At 35.8% G+C, this 15946-nt stretch overlaps 1 protein-coding gene across 1 annotated transcript in view; it reads right to left on the reverse strand.

The window, feature by feature from the left end:
* Positions 1–10867: 10867 nt before the first annotated feature.
* LOC140144062 (serine/threonine-protein kinase ULK3-like) overlaps positions 10868–15946 on the reverse strand; it is a 145105-nt gene continuing 140026 nt past the window's right edge. The window contains exon 15 of the mRNA XM_072165890.1: positions 10868–11047. Within this exon, the coding sequence (XP_072021991.1) occupies positions 11031–11047 (17 nt within the window). The 3' untranslated portion in view covers positions 10868–11030. The remainder of the gene's footprint in view (positions 11048–15946) is intronic.

Genomic DNA, 15946 nt, shown 5'->3' on the forward strand with positions numbered 1-15946 from the left:
TCACTGGTAAGATGCTATTAGTTATTAGGAAGAGCTTACAGTATGGTACAATTACTGCCTTCCCATGTGACATGGCAGTATTTGCTTAGTTAGTTAATACCAGTTACTGCCCTTTACTCTGGGAGGATTAGTAAAAAGGGGAATGACGGTATCTACTTTATGTTCGCTTGAGAAGTGTTGCTTCAAATTTGCTCACCTATAGCTTCACAGTGGGCTATTCCAGTTGAAATCCATACACCCCCTATGGAAGACATGTGAGATTCCACATCAGAGGTTCATTCTGGTGGGTTTTTTGCTGCATCATGATATGTGCATAGAAAGGTGCAGCTTCAATCAATAGTTTTTTATGTGTTACTCTCTTGATTGCTGCAGCGATGCCGACCCCGATGATCAATCAAATAAACAAAGGGCTATTCCAGTTGAAATCCATACACCCCCTATGGAAGACATGACCTTAATCTCCCAGGAGCTCAAGATTTCAACTTCAACCCTCTGTGTGGAATAATTAAGGTGATGTTTTCTATATGTGTATGGTTATCAACTGGAATAGTACATTCTGAGGTTCAAAGTTATCAAAATGCAGTAGAAATCGGTGAAGCATGACACTGTGCAAAGCAATGGAAGTTCGGAAGTAACCACATCCGATTAGGATGATCAAAAGTCTTGTTAAAACTGCACTTCGACTAAATTTCAGACTGTTCAATAAGGTAACCTTTGCTCTAACAGTGGCATTTGACACATCAAAATAACTATCATCAAAATATAAACATCAACAGAATATTTAACATATATTGCATAAAATGTCAATGCTGATCTACTGAAAAACGACAGCTTAGGATTCTAGCCTCGAATGCTTAACTTGTGGGCAATTTTTTATTTTTGTGTAGCAAGTATTCAATTTAAGTGCTATCTACTGAATATTACATGTATTGCTATCTACTGAAGATAGCACTTATATGTTGCAACTAATAAGCAATGTTATCTACGGAAGAAAACAGTTTCAAACTGTATGGTTGTGTAGCAAGTATTTAAAGTGAGTGTTTAGCTACTAAATATAACATTGCCTGTTGCTATCTACTGAAGATAGCACTTTAAAGTTGCAACTAATAAACAATGCTTTGTATAAAGTGTAGCAAGTATTCCAATTAAGTGTTTATCTATACTGAATATAACATTGCATGTGTGTTGCTATCTACTGAAGACAGCAATTTGGCATAGCAAATAATAAACAATGCTTTCTACAGAAGAGAAGTTTCTATGTGTATATTTGTGCAGTAAGTATTCAAATCAAATGTCTGCTGAATATAACATTGTCTGTTGTGTTGCTATCTACTGAAGATAGCACTTTTATGTTGCAACTAACAAACAATGCTTGTTACAGAAGAGAAATTCTGATTTGTATAATTGTGTACTAAGTATTCAAATTATGTGTTTATATACTGAAGATAACACTGCACATTGCTATCTACGGAAGATAGCACTTTTGCATACTAAGTAATAAACATGCTTCCTACTGAAGTGAAATTTCAATTTGAATATTTATGTTGCAACTAATAAACAATGCTTTCTACTGAATGGAAGTTTGAATTTGTATTTTTGTGTATCAAATATTCAAATTAAGTGCTATCCACTGAATATAACATTGCCTGTTGCTATCTAATGAAAATAGCAATTTTGTGTTGCAACTAATAAACAATGCTTTCTACTGAAGAGAAGTTTGAATTTGTATTTTGGGTATAGCAAGTATTCAAATCAAGTGTTATCCACTGAATATATGTGACATGATCTGGTCCATGGGGGCCAAATGAGGCATTTTTGAAAAATGAGTTACTATAATCATTACCTTCTACAAACCATACTTGGTTCTAAAGTTATATATTTTTATATTGTCTATTTTCTTATGTATTTTTTTCTACTCCATATTGTTGCCTTTATCTCAATTTCTAATTGGCCGCCTTTGGACCCAGATTCTATGGACCAGATTGGTAGCTGTGATTGGTAGCTCTTGTTGTCGGCGCGAATGTTAAATTCGCCTGGTCGATTTTTTGTAGGGTAGGTTACAACAATAATTAAAACTGGTTATATTTTAACAACGTTTAATGGCATAAAATAACATAAAATGCTATTTTGATTTGTTCAAATTATTAAATACGACGGTAATGAATGACAATAATAACTTTGCACCATCTATTTTGAGTTCATTGTGTGAAATTGTCGGGTTTTGTTTTGGGCCTCGGAAAACCCTCGGAAAAATACCTCAGCCCAAAACAAAACCCTCCGATTTCACAATGACCTCAAAATAGATGGTGCCCAGTTATTATTGTCTAAATAATTTGCTGAAGAGAAGTTTGAATTTGTATTTTTGTGTAGCAAGTATTCAAAGTAAGTGCTATCCACTGAATATAACATTGCATGTGTGTTGCTATCTACTGAAGATATCACTTTTTAGCAGATACATACACACACACAGAAGGAATATGCAATCGCAATATCTCCCTTTTGCTTTTGATTTTCACCCTGCAAAACCTTTTAAGGCTCATACAAAATAAGTATATATTATCAGTAACATTTGGTTCAAACATGTACGACTTACACTATGGACCACAATGGCCTCATCCAAATGGCATGGTTCAATAACCTTAATTAAACAAGCATCACACAAAATTAGACGTAAAGTTGCAGAGTTTTTGTACCCAAATTTTCAAAGGTCATTCAATGAATGTGCAAATGTATTGGGATTAAAGGCCTATTCAGTGAGCCCAGAAAAGGCATAACAAATTTAAAATTGTTCATTTGCCTAAGAGTGAAGGATAAGTCATTAAAATTGCCTTTGCTATGAAAAATTTGGCCAAAAAAACAAGGAAAACAGCAGTATTGATAAAGTGGAAGCCCCATTCAAATACATGTAGTTAATTTCTCTACTTCAGTTTAAAAATGACAGATTTACATGTAAAATGTCTCATTTTGTCTTTAAAATACAACTTTTAATTCACAGCTTTTGGCTTAACCACTAGCAGGCTATGTTAGCACATCTATGTACTAACAAAGGTACCAAATAACTGAATTTTGATGATTTTTACGATCCTCCGGATGAGCAAATCACCGAATATACCTTTAAAGAACTGTGCCCTGATAGTAAGTTGTGGATCCTATATTAGCTCTAAGCCACCAAAATAAACGTAAAAGGAAAAAAAAACCTACACAATGTTTTACTACCTGATCCTCTAAGTAACTTGGCGGAATGAAAAGGTCATGGCATTTTCTTCTTTACACTTATTTTATTATTCCTGTCGTCATTGGTTGTTGAGCGGAATAGTCATTTGGCTCTTCCATTTAAAATCTACCATCCCTCTGTGGAAGATTTAAGGGGGTACTACACCCCTGTGGTAAATTGGTGACTATTTTTGCATTTTTCTCAAAAAATAATAATACACTGGTAACAAAAGTTATGTAGATTATTGGGGCAAGGATCCCAATTACTACACTGAAATTTCAGTGACTCAAGACAAGCAGTTTAGTGTTAATGATGGGAAATGAGGTACATAGTAGCGGTACCTAATTTCTTATCATAAATAACGAACCGCTTGTCTTGGGTCACTGAAATTCCAGTGTAGTAATTGGATTCCTTGCCCCTATAATATACATAACTTTTTTTGTTACCACTGTGTTATTAGTTTTGAGAAAATGCAAAAATAGACACAAATTTATTGAAGGGTGTAGTACCCCCTTAAGAAAATTCTTCCAAAGAGGGTTAATGTTATTCAAATGGAATGGGTTATGATTCATTATTTTGAAACCCATACTACCCCCTGTATTATGGCTCTAAGTATATCATCCTCAACTGGATTATTTCAAATGGAAGTTACAAATTGTATAGTTTATTCGAAACATACGCCTTCTGTGGAACACTTCTGTGGAAGTACACAGGGGGAGTATGGATTTCAACCAGAATAGCCCATTTTGGCATTCAAGGAGAGTGAGAAAAAAAAAGCAATTCTTGCCACTCTTGTGGATCCCGCTTACTGTTACAAAACCACTCACTGCTTGGTAATGTCATACATTTTAATGAAATATCATAAAAGTGGAAATATTCACGCAACATTTATTTTTGCGCTTTTCAAACAACTGTGAAAATAACAACATGCAAATATATTTCTTTTGTGTATAAGGATATTTCAATGTAAGGAAATTTAGAATCGTGCATTTATAAAAGAGGGATACAGTTTAAAATTGGCAAAGTGCGAAAAAATTGATCATGCGAAAAATTAATTGCGCGAAAATTTCCACTTTTACAGTATTGCGTACTTGGTACGAAAGTGATGGGTAGAATACTAAAAAGCTGTAAAATATCACTTGTATTTATTTTATAAATTATGTGTACACAAAAACAAGTTAATATACATTATGCTTCTGTATGCATACAAATATTTCACGATATTAACCAGCTTGCTCGGTGGTGTTCCATCTATTGCACTTACCCATTTCTGACGTAAAACGGCACAAGCTCACAAAATCCATATTTGTTTATTCAGGGCCTTTCAGTTCCAGTCAATTTTCTCTGCATAGAAAATACCAATTTGCCTTTTCTTTTGTAATTATTGGGAGTTTATTCACCAGATAAGAAATTGAATTTTTGGAATTGTTTAACTGACTGGTATATGTATTTAATGGCAGGCTTTGTGATTTTCTCCATTTGAACGCAACAGTAAATGTCCCCTTCATGCCAGAGGGCGTGAGATGGAACAGCCAAATCTCAGCAAAAATAACCAATGCAATGAAATGATCTACTGCATGTTATGTCATGCCGATCCACCGAATACTAATAATTGCTAATAATAGTTAGGCATCAATAATGGTTTCTGATTCTTTGAAATGTCACTTTCCCATTTTAAAACAGAAATCTTAAAATTTCTGTTTACTGAATTTTAAGTATATGTGTTACAAAAATGAGTCCAAGAGAAATGAAATTCAAAGAAACTTGAAGAAACAAACACCTTGCGCTATTCTAGTTGAAATCCATAAACCCCCTATGGAAAACATGACCTTAATCTCCCACACAGGGGGTGTAGATTTCAAATGGAGTCACCCATTCAGGTAACCCCATTTAAGATTCACACTCACATATCCGCCTCTAGGTAGTTGTTGATCCATTTATGTAGTTATACTAACTATTTAGTTCAGAAAATCTCTTAAAATCCCATTAATATACAATAGATTCAAATTGCATTTGAAAATGACTTAATGGCCTCCTGTGCATCAATTCTATTATTTTGTCATGACAAATAAAAAAAGGCTATTATCTATGCCTTTTAAGAACAAAAGTAAATAAATTAAGAAATACTTTCTTCTTAGAAAAGTAAGAAATAAACACCTCTTTCTCCATCCATCATAAGGGACCATTCACAAACACTTGTTGGGGGCCTGATGCAAAAAGGGGGGAGGGCAGGCCCTGACATTTTTTGACCCTCCTAAGGAGGGGCCCTGAAAAAAATGACCACAAATTTTCCTGGAAAGATTGAGTTTATATGCTTTTCTATGGGGTTGACCCATAATTTTCATGTCAAAAAGGGGGGGGCCCTGAAATTTTCGAGGTCTGTAAAGAGGGAGCCCCAAAAAATTTTCGCAATAAAATTGTTTGCATAAGCCCCCCCCCTTACAAGTGTTTGTGAACGGTCCCTAATTCAAATGCAAGCACACATCATTCATCTGTCTATTCATTTACTTGCCACAATCATCATCCCGCCCACCCACATTACGAATCAAAATGACATCATCTTCGATGGTGAAGTTCAATAACCTCCATCCAACAAGCATAGATCAAAAGTTGACCTCTAGTTTTGCAGTATGAGTTTTTGTACCCAGCACCTTCAAAGGTCATTCTGTGTGTGTAGAAGCCGATTGGGGTTAATGAACTGGGTATTAATGGATGCACATGTTTGAAATCCTAGAGCCAAACTCGGGCCAATTTATTTGGATCTATTTAGGGTCCCTACGAATATTAACGCTGAAATATTATCAGAAGTGTACCTTGAAATTTGATCTAATATCTTCTGGCGGCACGGATTTGGTGGATTGTGATGTGATAAGCGAGAACTGCTATAGTCTCCAAGGGCACAGTTCATTGACCTCCATACACTAAGCAAAGCTCAAAAGTTCACCTCAAGTTGTGGGTATGAGTTTTGGTACCCAATACACGTAAAGGTCATTCTTATGGCTGTACAAAGATATGAGGATTAAAAAACTGTGTCATATAGATGAGCATGTTTGCGATGACTAGTGAAATGGGCTATTCTAGTTGAAATCCATACACCCCCTATGGAAGTCATGATCTTAATCTTCCCACACAGGGGTGTAGATTTCAAATAGAGTCACCCATTCAGGTAACCCCATTTGAAATTCATAGTCATACTGCCTGTGTGGAAGATTAAGGTCATGTCTTCCATAAGGGGTGTATGGTCACAGGGCCATGTTTCCCTTGTAGTTTAGAGCTACAACTCTGGCGGAAATTTGTTGCCACACCAGCACGTTCTGGTGTTAAAAGCATGCAATCGAAGCTAAATACGTGATAGTTCCGTATTATTTTGTATAATAGTCGCAAATGCACATTCAGATTACACTCTCCCCTTCCCCACCCCCCATTTTTCAATGTTGGGAGACTGTAATGTAGAAATGATGACAATTTTGTCCAAATCAACATTGCAATAGGGGAGCAGGGAAGGATGTTGGCCAATTAACGCTCAGGTGTGGCAACATTTTTTGCCAAGGTTGTAGCCTTGACACTTTGATGCATGTGTTTGATGACAGGGGGAGGAGGAGGAGGAGGAGGAGGAGGAGGAGGAGGAGGAGGAGGAGTAGGAGGAGGAGGAGGAGGAGGAGAAACTACATGGTAACAATATACCCTGCATGCTATGCATGCCTGTATAAAACACAAGAATCAGTGATGGCACCAGGAAATGTTGGGGCTAAAATGTGAAAAATTGCCAAAATATACGCCCAAAGTAGTGCAATTTTCAGTGATTGAGGCGGGGAAGGAGGATGTCCCCTTGTGATGATACCACTCAAAAGAATTTGACCACTTTTATGGCAGAACTCAAAATTTTTCTCTGACTCATGAGACTCATAGAGATGGATTGCTTCATGAATGCAATCTTACAATACAACACTAAAGGGCTTATGTCAGGAAAACAGTACTTGTTGAAAGGAATGAATGACATGCAAAATTATATTCCCAACATACACAAGCGACAGTATAATTTGTGTGGGTGGATGGAAATTGGTGTCAATCTTAGTTTCTGTTCATGTTACTTGAGTACCAAGATGAAAAGCTTATGCCAGTGGGAAGGGAAACCCCCCTTTTTTTCTTAAAAGATTTTTATAATAGAGTACTTATAAAACCATGATGGACTTGTTGAGCATTGAATAATGTGCTTCTAGGAAGTCAAAAATAGCACATTTCTGCGGAATTTGCCGATCGCAAGGTAAGAGGACGCAATTCTGTAAAAATTTTATGTATTGGAGGTGTTGTTTGAAAAGAGCATATTGTTCTGTAGAATAAGTGGAGGTTTTAACCCTGTCGACTGCAGACGACATGTTCCAAATTTTCTTTAAAAATTCAAAAATTTCAGAATTGTACATTTGCATGACCATATTTGGAATCAACATGAAAATGAGTATAAAACAAGCCCAATATTGGTTCAGTGGTTCTTGAGATAGCTCTTGATATTTTGAGAAAATATATCTGAAGTTTGGACTTTTTGTGTTGACATGGCTAGCATGCAAAGCATTATGCAAAGCATTAGGGTAAAGCTAATAAATGGAGCGATAAATGGGTCATTGCTTACTTGAAACCACAAATGATTAATATAAATGATGAAGAAATGAAATGATGAAGATGAAATAAAAAGATTTAAATGGTAAACAAGAAGTAGAAAAGGAGATGGAGGAAAGGAAAGAAAGAAAGAAAGAAAGAAAAAAGAGAAAGAAAGAAAGAAAGAAAGAAAGAAAAATGTTTTATGCCTAAAAATATTTTGTGTTTGCTTGCTTGTTGTGTAGTCACTGATTTGTGTGGAAAGAGACCTTTTTGCAGACTGTCATTGATGTTACAACATGGATGAAAGATCTAATCTCTTTCTTCCCGAAAGATCTTACCTCTTCCATGGTTACAAGTAGTACTTTGACTAACAAGGTTACCTGAGTAGTCAATAAAATGGGTTTCTTTGATCCTTATTTCTTCAATTTTGAAACCTTCAAGTGCAATACAACACTATTATTCAACACACATACACTTCAGTGGCGAAGCATCATAGGGGCACGTGCCAACCCAATCAATTGCAAAATTTAGAAAATCCCATAGGAAAATTGCAGAAAAATGGCTTGTGTCCCCCATCGGAACCTGTGCTCCTCCAATTATGGTCGGTGCTCCCATATGATGACCCAAGCTACGCCACTGCTACACTTTGCACAAAAAGTATTCGTACACTGATGGTCGAGTTTCAAAAGTGACGAATTTGGATATTTCCTTCTTCAAGGCAATTACCGCTGCCATTGTAACAGGCTCATTACAGCTCACTGACAGACGAATGTTCACTCCACTGTGCTCATAAGTTTGTGTTTTGAGGGAAAAGTCAATGTAAATTTTTGTCACTTTTGAAAAACCGTCTTTTTCATTTCAATTGCTATAAAGTCTCATCATGTTTGATAAGGTATCAAATTACTCAGAACAAATTGCTCCATCTATCGACTGCTTTAATTGTAATTTAGTTTAAGTGTGTTTCAGGAATTGCTTTTATTTTAAATATACAAATACTCTTTGTGCGCAGTAGAGATACATCAATAAGACTTAATGGGCTATTCCAGTTGAAATCCATACACCCCTTACTGAAAGCATGATCTTCATTTCCCACACAGGGAGTGTGCCTTTCAAATGGGACTACCTGAATGGGTGACTACATTTGAAATCTACACCCCCTGTGTGGGAGATTAAGGCCATGTCTTCTATAGAGGGTGTATGGATTTCAACTGGAATGGCCAATCACAAGTTAGCACTTTTTCTGTTTTTTTCTTAATGTATATGAGATACTTTATTTCAATTGCACTTTTTAGACACCTTTGTTATAATTAGGCCTATAAGTTTATCTACAAAATGTTATTACATGAATAGTTTGATATAACCTTGGATTGATTGAGCCCATATTTATTGGTCGAGCTATGAGTTTTTAAATAAAACTCATAGGGGGACCAATAAATATTGGGCATAAAAGCATCCAATTTTATCATTATTATGGTTTGGATCCAATATTTTCACACAATTGGATTCATCAAAATATAATAATGTCAACACTTGGGCCTAAAAAAAGATTGTTTGATTGGCGTAACTTTTTAGGGTAGGTAGGTAGGTAGGTAAGGGTTTTTTTTACTTTTAAAGCTGTAAATTGTGTTTGATAAAGGCCTTAGTACTTTTTACTTTTTTTTAAAAATTAATTAATTAATCTTTTTTGCAAAAGAAAAAGTCAGGGTCAGGCCTATCTTTAGGGTCGGTCGGGTTACGCCAATCAAACAATTTTTTAGGCCTTACTGTATAATCCTCTAATAGACTAATAAATGCCCCTGGGGCATAACTTTTTTTTTTCTCGAAATGAGGGACATTTATTATGGTCATTTTACCTCAATAATTCCCGGAAAAATCAGCAGGTAAGCTTAAAAATCACGCCGAAATGACAAACGATGAACTTATAGGATCAATGACTTCCAGTTCACTTCCGGGTTTACTGTGTAATGTAATACCAACGCCAATGTTACCAATCGTGTGTGGACAGTGGTAAGCTTACTTACACAAGATAGCATGGAAATATCAGCATTTTTGAAACATCTTGGTTGAAAAAATGGTGGAGGCGACTCTTCGAGGATATACTGAAATTGTTGATTATATCATGGTGCAGTTAGACAAAATGTTGTGTACAGAAATCTCTGAATGGGCCTTTAAGCCAGAATGGAGCACCTAGAAAAATGCACATTAAAACAAGAACTGTCTTTAAAGAAGACAATGCCAAAGATGAAGATCATGAAATTCTTTCACTCTAAAAATCTGTGTAACTAATCTAAATAGAGCATTTAGATCCATCAGCAATCAGCATTAAACTTACATCTCCTTCAGCCCTACAGACTTTTCTTACCATATCTTAGATTGGCTCAATACATGATATACCCCTCTTTGTAACCAATCAACATAGTTCTTAAAAGGGCATTTCATGATCCACAGCATCATCCCCCCACTTTTCTAAAAAAAAAGTTGAGATTTTTATAGCACTGGAAACTCGGGCTGGAAACCTACATAATGTTTATGTACAAAATATTTCTTGCAGATTAATGCATTTGGCAAAAATATCGCCAAATTTCAATTTAGTTCTGGTGTACCAGAATGTAATTCAACACATTGGCCTATGGAGCAGTGTAATACACATAATCATACATGGTAACTTGAAAACACAGAATTGGAATAAGCTTTTTTCGTGAATATCTATTGAAAAATGTCATGAAAAGAGGATGCTATGGTCACAAAATCCTCCTTTAAGAGACAGATAGTTTGGTTGGTAGCACCCATTATCATTATTAGGGGTGTTACTTAGCCTAAATACAGCACTCTAAATCAAGGAACAATCAAGTTATCAATGATGTGCATTTCATTTCTTTTTTTAATTTCAACTCGGCTCTGCATATCAGATAAAAATACATAATATAGCGATTACACATAAGCACGAAGCATTGAAAACTTGATCTCACTTTCTGAGGCTACTGTATTCATTCATTCTTTCATTCATCCATACACATATGATAGTACTATATAGGCTACTTGTCTGTGTAGCATGTGATATAGGTGTGAGGTACAGCGGTATCCATGTGTGTCATCGACCATTGGATGGTAATGCTTCTGGCATCGGTATAGTCAGCCGACATGGCCTGACAATGATTGTTCACTACTGCTATTCTCTGTTGCACTCTGCTGCTGCTGGCTGATGTTGTTGCTCCCTTCATCACTGAATTGAACAGCCTGCAGTGTAAGATTAGGAGATAGAGGACAGTGGAGGAGAGGATGGGATGAAAGAGGACAGAGGAGGCGAGGATGGGATGAAGAGGAGGAGGAGAGAGAGAGTAGCAGAGAGGAGACGGAAGAGAAAGATAGAGAAATAGAGAGAGAGAAAGGAAGAGGAAGAGAGATAGAGGTGGAGAAGAATAACAGAATCAAACAAGTTGTATTACTAAATGCAAAATATATGCCTTGAGCATTGGTTGTTTGCTGTATAGAAATACCAAGAAATGGGCTATACCATTTAAAATTCACACTCACCCTGTGGAAGATTTTGGAAATATCCTCTACAGGGGGAGTATGAATTTCAAATGGAATGAACACATCAAGAGCTCAATCTGAATTTCATACACCCTCTGAGAAAGATCCAACTTGAATCCTCCACAGAGGAAGAGTGAGTTTTAAATGGAGCTGCCTAATGTGCTCATTCCATTTGAAATCCATACTCCCCCGTGGAGATATTTCCAGAATCTTCCATAGGGGGAGTATGGATTTTAAATGGAATAGCCCAATACATGCAACAATTATTTGACTTTGAAGAAAAATGCTCAATTTGGAGTTAGATCACAAAGAGGGAACATCACATTAGTCCAAAGCACAGAAGATATCTTACACTTCCCATAATGCATTTCTTCCATTTCAATTTTCTGTACTGATTTGCTATGTTATGCCACATGGGTCAATAGTGACGAAATATACCTCAGTGAACAGAGCACATTCAGATCTATAGCAAAATATGTTTATTTCTTGACTAGCGACATGTTCAGCTCTATTCTCAAAATGAAAACAAAGGAAACCTGTACAAAGTAATGGGAGCGTCATTTGTTGAAATGAGGTGATGTATTATATTGCAAAGGATTCTGGGAAGGGTAAGCTATCTTCTCTGAGTCCATAGAGTCATTAGTCCAAAAAAGGATTTAGGGTATTTTAGGTCAGCATTAGGGTTAGTGTTAGGGATAGAGTTTGGTTATGGTAAGTGTTAGGATTAAAGCTGTGGTTAGGGTTTGGGTTAAGGTTATGTTTAGGATTAGGGCTTAGGTTAATATAGTTAGGGTGAAGTTTAGGGTTAGGATAAGGATTCAGGTTTATAATAACCCTTATTGGGTTTTCAGATTAATGATCCTTTGGTCTATCAATCTCTAACCATAATAAAAATTCCTTTCAAAAAGGACATTGCAGATGTACGTAAACAGACAAATTTTTAATAAAGAACACTGGAAAGGACATTGCAGACGTACGTAAACAGACAAAATTTTAATACAGAACCCTGAAAAGGGAAAGGACGCTGCAGACGTACATAAACAGACCAAATTTTAATAAAGAACACTGAAAAGGGAAAAGGACATTGCAGATGTACGTAAACACACCAAATTTTAATAAAGAACAGTGAAAAGGGAAAGGACAAAATTTGAATATATACAGAAGCCTGAAAGGGAAAGGACACTGCTGACGTATGTTGACAGATACAAGATTCAGAACCCCGAATAGGGTAAGGACACTGCAGACATACGCACACGGATCATTATTATAAAAGAACCAAAAAACAGCCAACGCAAAGCTAACACTAACAAGAAGACCCAACAATCAAGTGTAAATAGTTATAACCTGCAAAAATGACACTCTATAGGTTTGTAACAAACAATTTTTTAAACACTAAGGCGGTAACAAAAAACAAACCTGTTCTACAGGCCAACTGACCCAGATTTGGGGATTTTTATATATTTTTTAGCTAAAATGAAATTATAAACAACTGGGCAGATGTTTAGCCTCTTTCTTATGCTTTAAGTTGATCAGGTGATACCAATAAGTACACTTACAGAGCTTCGTTTTTCTTTTAAAAAACATGGGAACTTGTGCAGTTGGATAAAAAATATTTGTTCACTCTGATGAAATTTGCTGGGGCAATTCTAATTTGTAATTGCAACCTTGTTTGCATGTCTTTCCAAACACCCACACACATCCCACCCACCCTCACACATATGTGACCCCTCGGCACAACTGAGCCCTGAAGTCGCCAATCATCATTTTTGAGATATTCAACCAAAATATTCTGCTTGAAATTAGCTTTAAAATGATGTATATCATGTCTATAGTACTTGACATTTAAGTAGTGAAAAATCAATAAAACAGTCAATAAATCCTTTGTTTCCTATTGTTTATTGTTAAGTTCGATGGAGCATATCTCAATAGTGGCACTGGCGACATCCGGGCTCAGTTGCCGAGGGGTCACATATACACAAACACACCCCCACACCCCCACTTAACTTTAAGGTACATGCACACTTTAAGTTTTTTTGTTTTCCTTATGGAGCAAAATTATCTCCATAAAGTTGTACCCAAAACCATAATTGGCTCTACGGGTCATGGGACTACACACCATAAAAACACTTACAACTCAGAGGGTATATTTTATTGGTGCAATCAATTTACAGCAATTTCTAATGCCCTATTTTTGTTTTGATTTGTGTCTCCACAAGAAAAACGATCTCCATAAGGTTGTTCCTAAACCCATAATTGGCTCCACAGGGCATTAGTGTTAAAACCACCAAATATTATTCATAAACACTATCAGGAAAGGCTGTTATAATTTCTACAGAATCAAATGCTATCTACTGCTGATAGCAATAAAAAACTCTCTGACAGCTATTGGTAAAACAGTGTGGAAAGACTGATATAACCTCTACAACATTGAGGCTACAGCTATTTGCTATCTACTACTGATAGTAAGGTTGTGAACAATGTTTTTTTTTATAATATCAAGATGGAATATTTTCTAGCATAGCAAGATTGGAAAGGTTACTATAAATTCTACAGTATCAAGGCTAAAGCTATTTGCTATCTACTGCTGATAGCAAAATTGTGAAGACTGTTTTTTTAAACGCTCAAGATGGAACAGTTTCAAGCAAGGCTATTACGGTAATAAGACAGTTGAAAAGGCCAGGGATGTGTCACAGACATGGGTTGCATTTCCGGCCATTTGTTATATCACTGATCCCTTGGGGTCATTTTGCCAAATTTGCCAAAATATTGAGAAAAGTTGTAAAAAGCTTGACAATTTGCATTAAATTAAAAAAAAAAAACTTTGAGTCTTCAGTATACAGCAATGTGAAAACAAATGTTAACATTATCAATTAAGTTGAAGCAACTGTTGAAAAAGATCACTAACTTGATATGATGGGTGTAGTCAGGAAAAGTTATGAACAATGCATAAGCTTTTATATGAAGTTGTAAGCACATTTTGTGGCCATGCCCTCTATTTAACGCAATGAACAACATTTACCATGTTTACAATGTAGCTATACATGTATCATAACATAGCTTGTAGAAGTTATAGCAGCCATTCCATGCTGCCTGAAGTGCTGAAAGAGATGACTTGATACGATGTGCTTCATCAGGAAAAGTTCAAAGTTGTACACAATATACAAAGTCTGTATGAAGTCTTTTAAGAACAGTTTGTTCAGCTAAGGACAGAAAAAAGCTGCAAGTACTGCAAAACAGGGCAGCTCGAGTCATTTTTAGATGCAATAGACTTCAGTCCTCAGCACCCCTGCGGAGAGAATTACATTGGTTGCCTGTTAATGAGAGGGTTATCTTCAAAGTGCTGCTTTTGACCTTCAAAGGTATCAACAATCTCACACCTGGTTACCTGTCCTCATTACTCATTCAGTACAAACCAAGCAGGGAAAATTTGCGCTCCAGTAGTAATTTTCAACTTCAAGTTTCTCGTACTCGACTGTCAATAGGGGACCACGCCTTCAATGTTGCTGCCCCACGCCTTTGGAACTTGCTCCCCCTCCATATCCGCCTTTCACCCTCAGTCAATTTTTTCAAAAAATTGTTAAAAACTCACCTTTTTCCATCTCAATAATGTTTTGTTCCTTATATGCATCCTTGGTATTTGCCTACATTTATTTTATCATTATATTTGCTTTGGGGTTTTTAAAATTGTATTTTAATCATGTTATTATGGTCTATTGATGATTTATCGTGTTGCTTTTTAATAATTATTGTTGTACATGTAAGTGATATTTATTTTTGCTGTATAATTCTATATTATTGTGTTTTTAACCATGTTATTTGCTATTGTACAGCGCTGTGGTAATTTTTGATATAGCGCTCAATAAATGATGTGATATATAATATATATAATAATTTGTGACTTTGCTACTATCATGAGATTCAAAGCAATGGACTTCACAATTTTGCTATCAGCAGTAGATAGCAAATAGCTGTAGCCTTGATGCTGTTGAAGTTGTATCAGCTTTTTAAATCTGTTTTACTAATATGTAAGCTAGAAACTGTTCCATCTTGAGTTTTTTAAATGGCCTTCACAATTTTGCTATCATCAGAAAATAAATAGCAAATAGCTGTAGCCTTGATGCTGTAGAAGTTATATCATATGGCCATTTGTACTGAGTAACCTCCTCCCGAATAGCAATATAGCTCACAAGTTTAAAAAAGGCAGCACAATCTGTCCCATTACTGACCAGCACACAATATTTGTTCCATGCATTGTGATGTTGATGTTATATCATATTTTCCTGGTGTGGTTAGTTTATTGATTTAATCAGTTTAAAAGTTTCCCTTGAACACTAGTAACTCCCATTGGTCGTCCATTCCTTTTTTAAAGAAATTTTTATTTTGCTGGTGAGCTTAAGGGAAGGGGTATGAACATTTGGACAGTATTTATTGTGAGACATTAGAGCACATCAGACATATCGAATTGCATTCTGAATACTGAAGAATGTCCTTCTGATATCAAATAATTTTGATTTTTGAAATTAGCAATGTAATACACATTTTATGGCAAATCATTAAAATTGATATTTTTGATATTTAACAGTACTTGAAGTAAACTTTATA

The sequence above is a fragment of the Amphiura filiformis genome, unplaced genomic scaffold (genome assembly GCF_039555335.1).
Source record: "Amphiura filiformis unplaced genomic scaffold, Afil_fr2py scaffold_38, whole genome shotgun sequence".
Lineage (NCBI taxonomy): Eukaryota > Metazoa > Echinodermata > Ophiuroidea > Amphilepidida > Amphiuridae > Amphiura > Amphiura filiformis.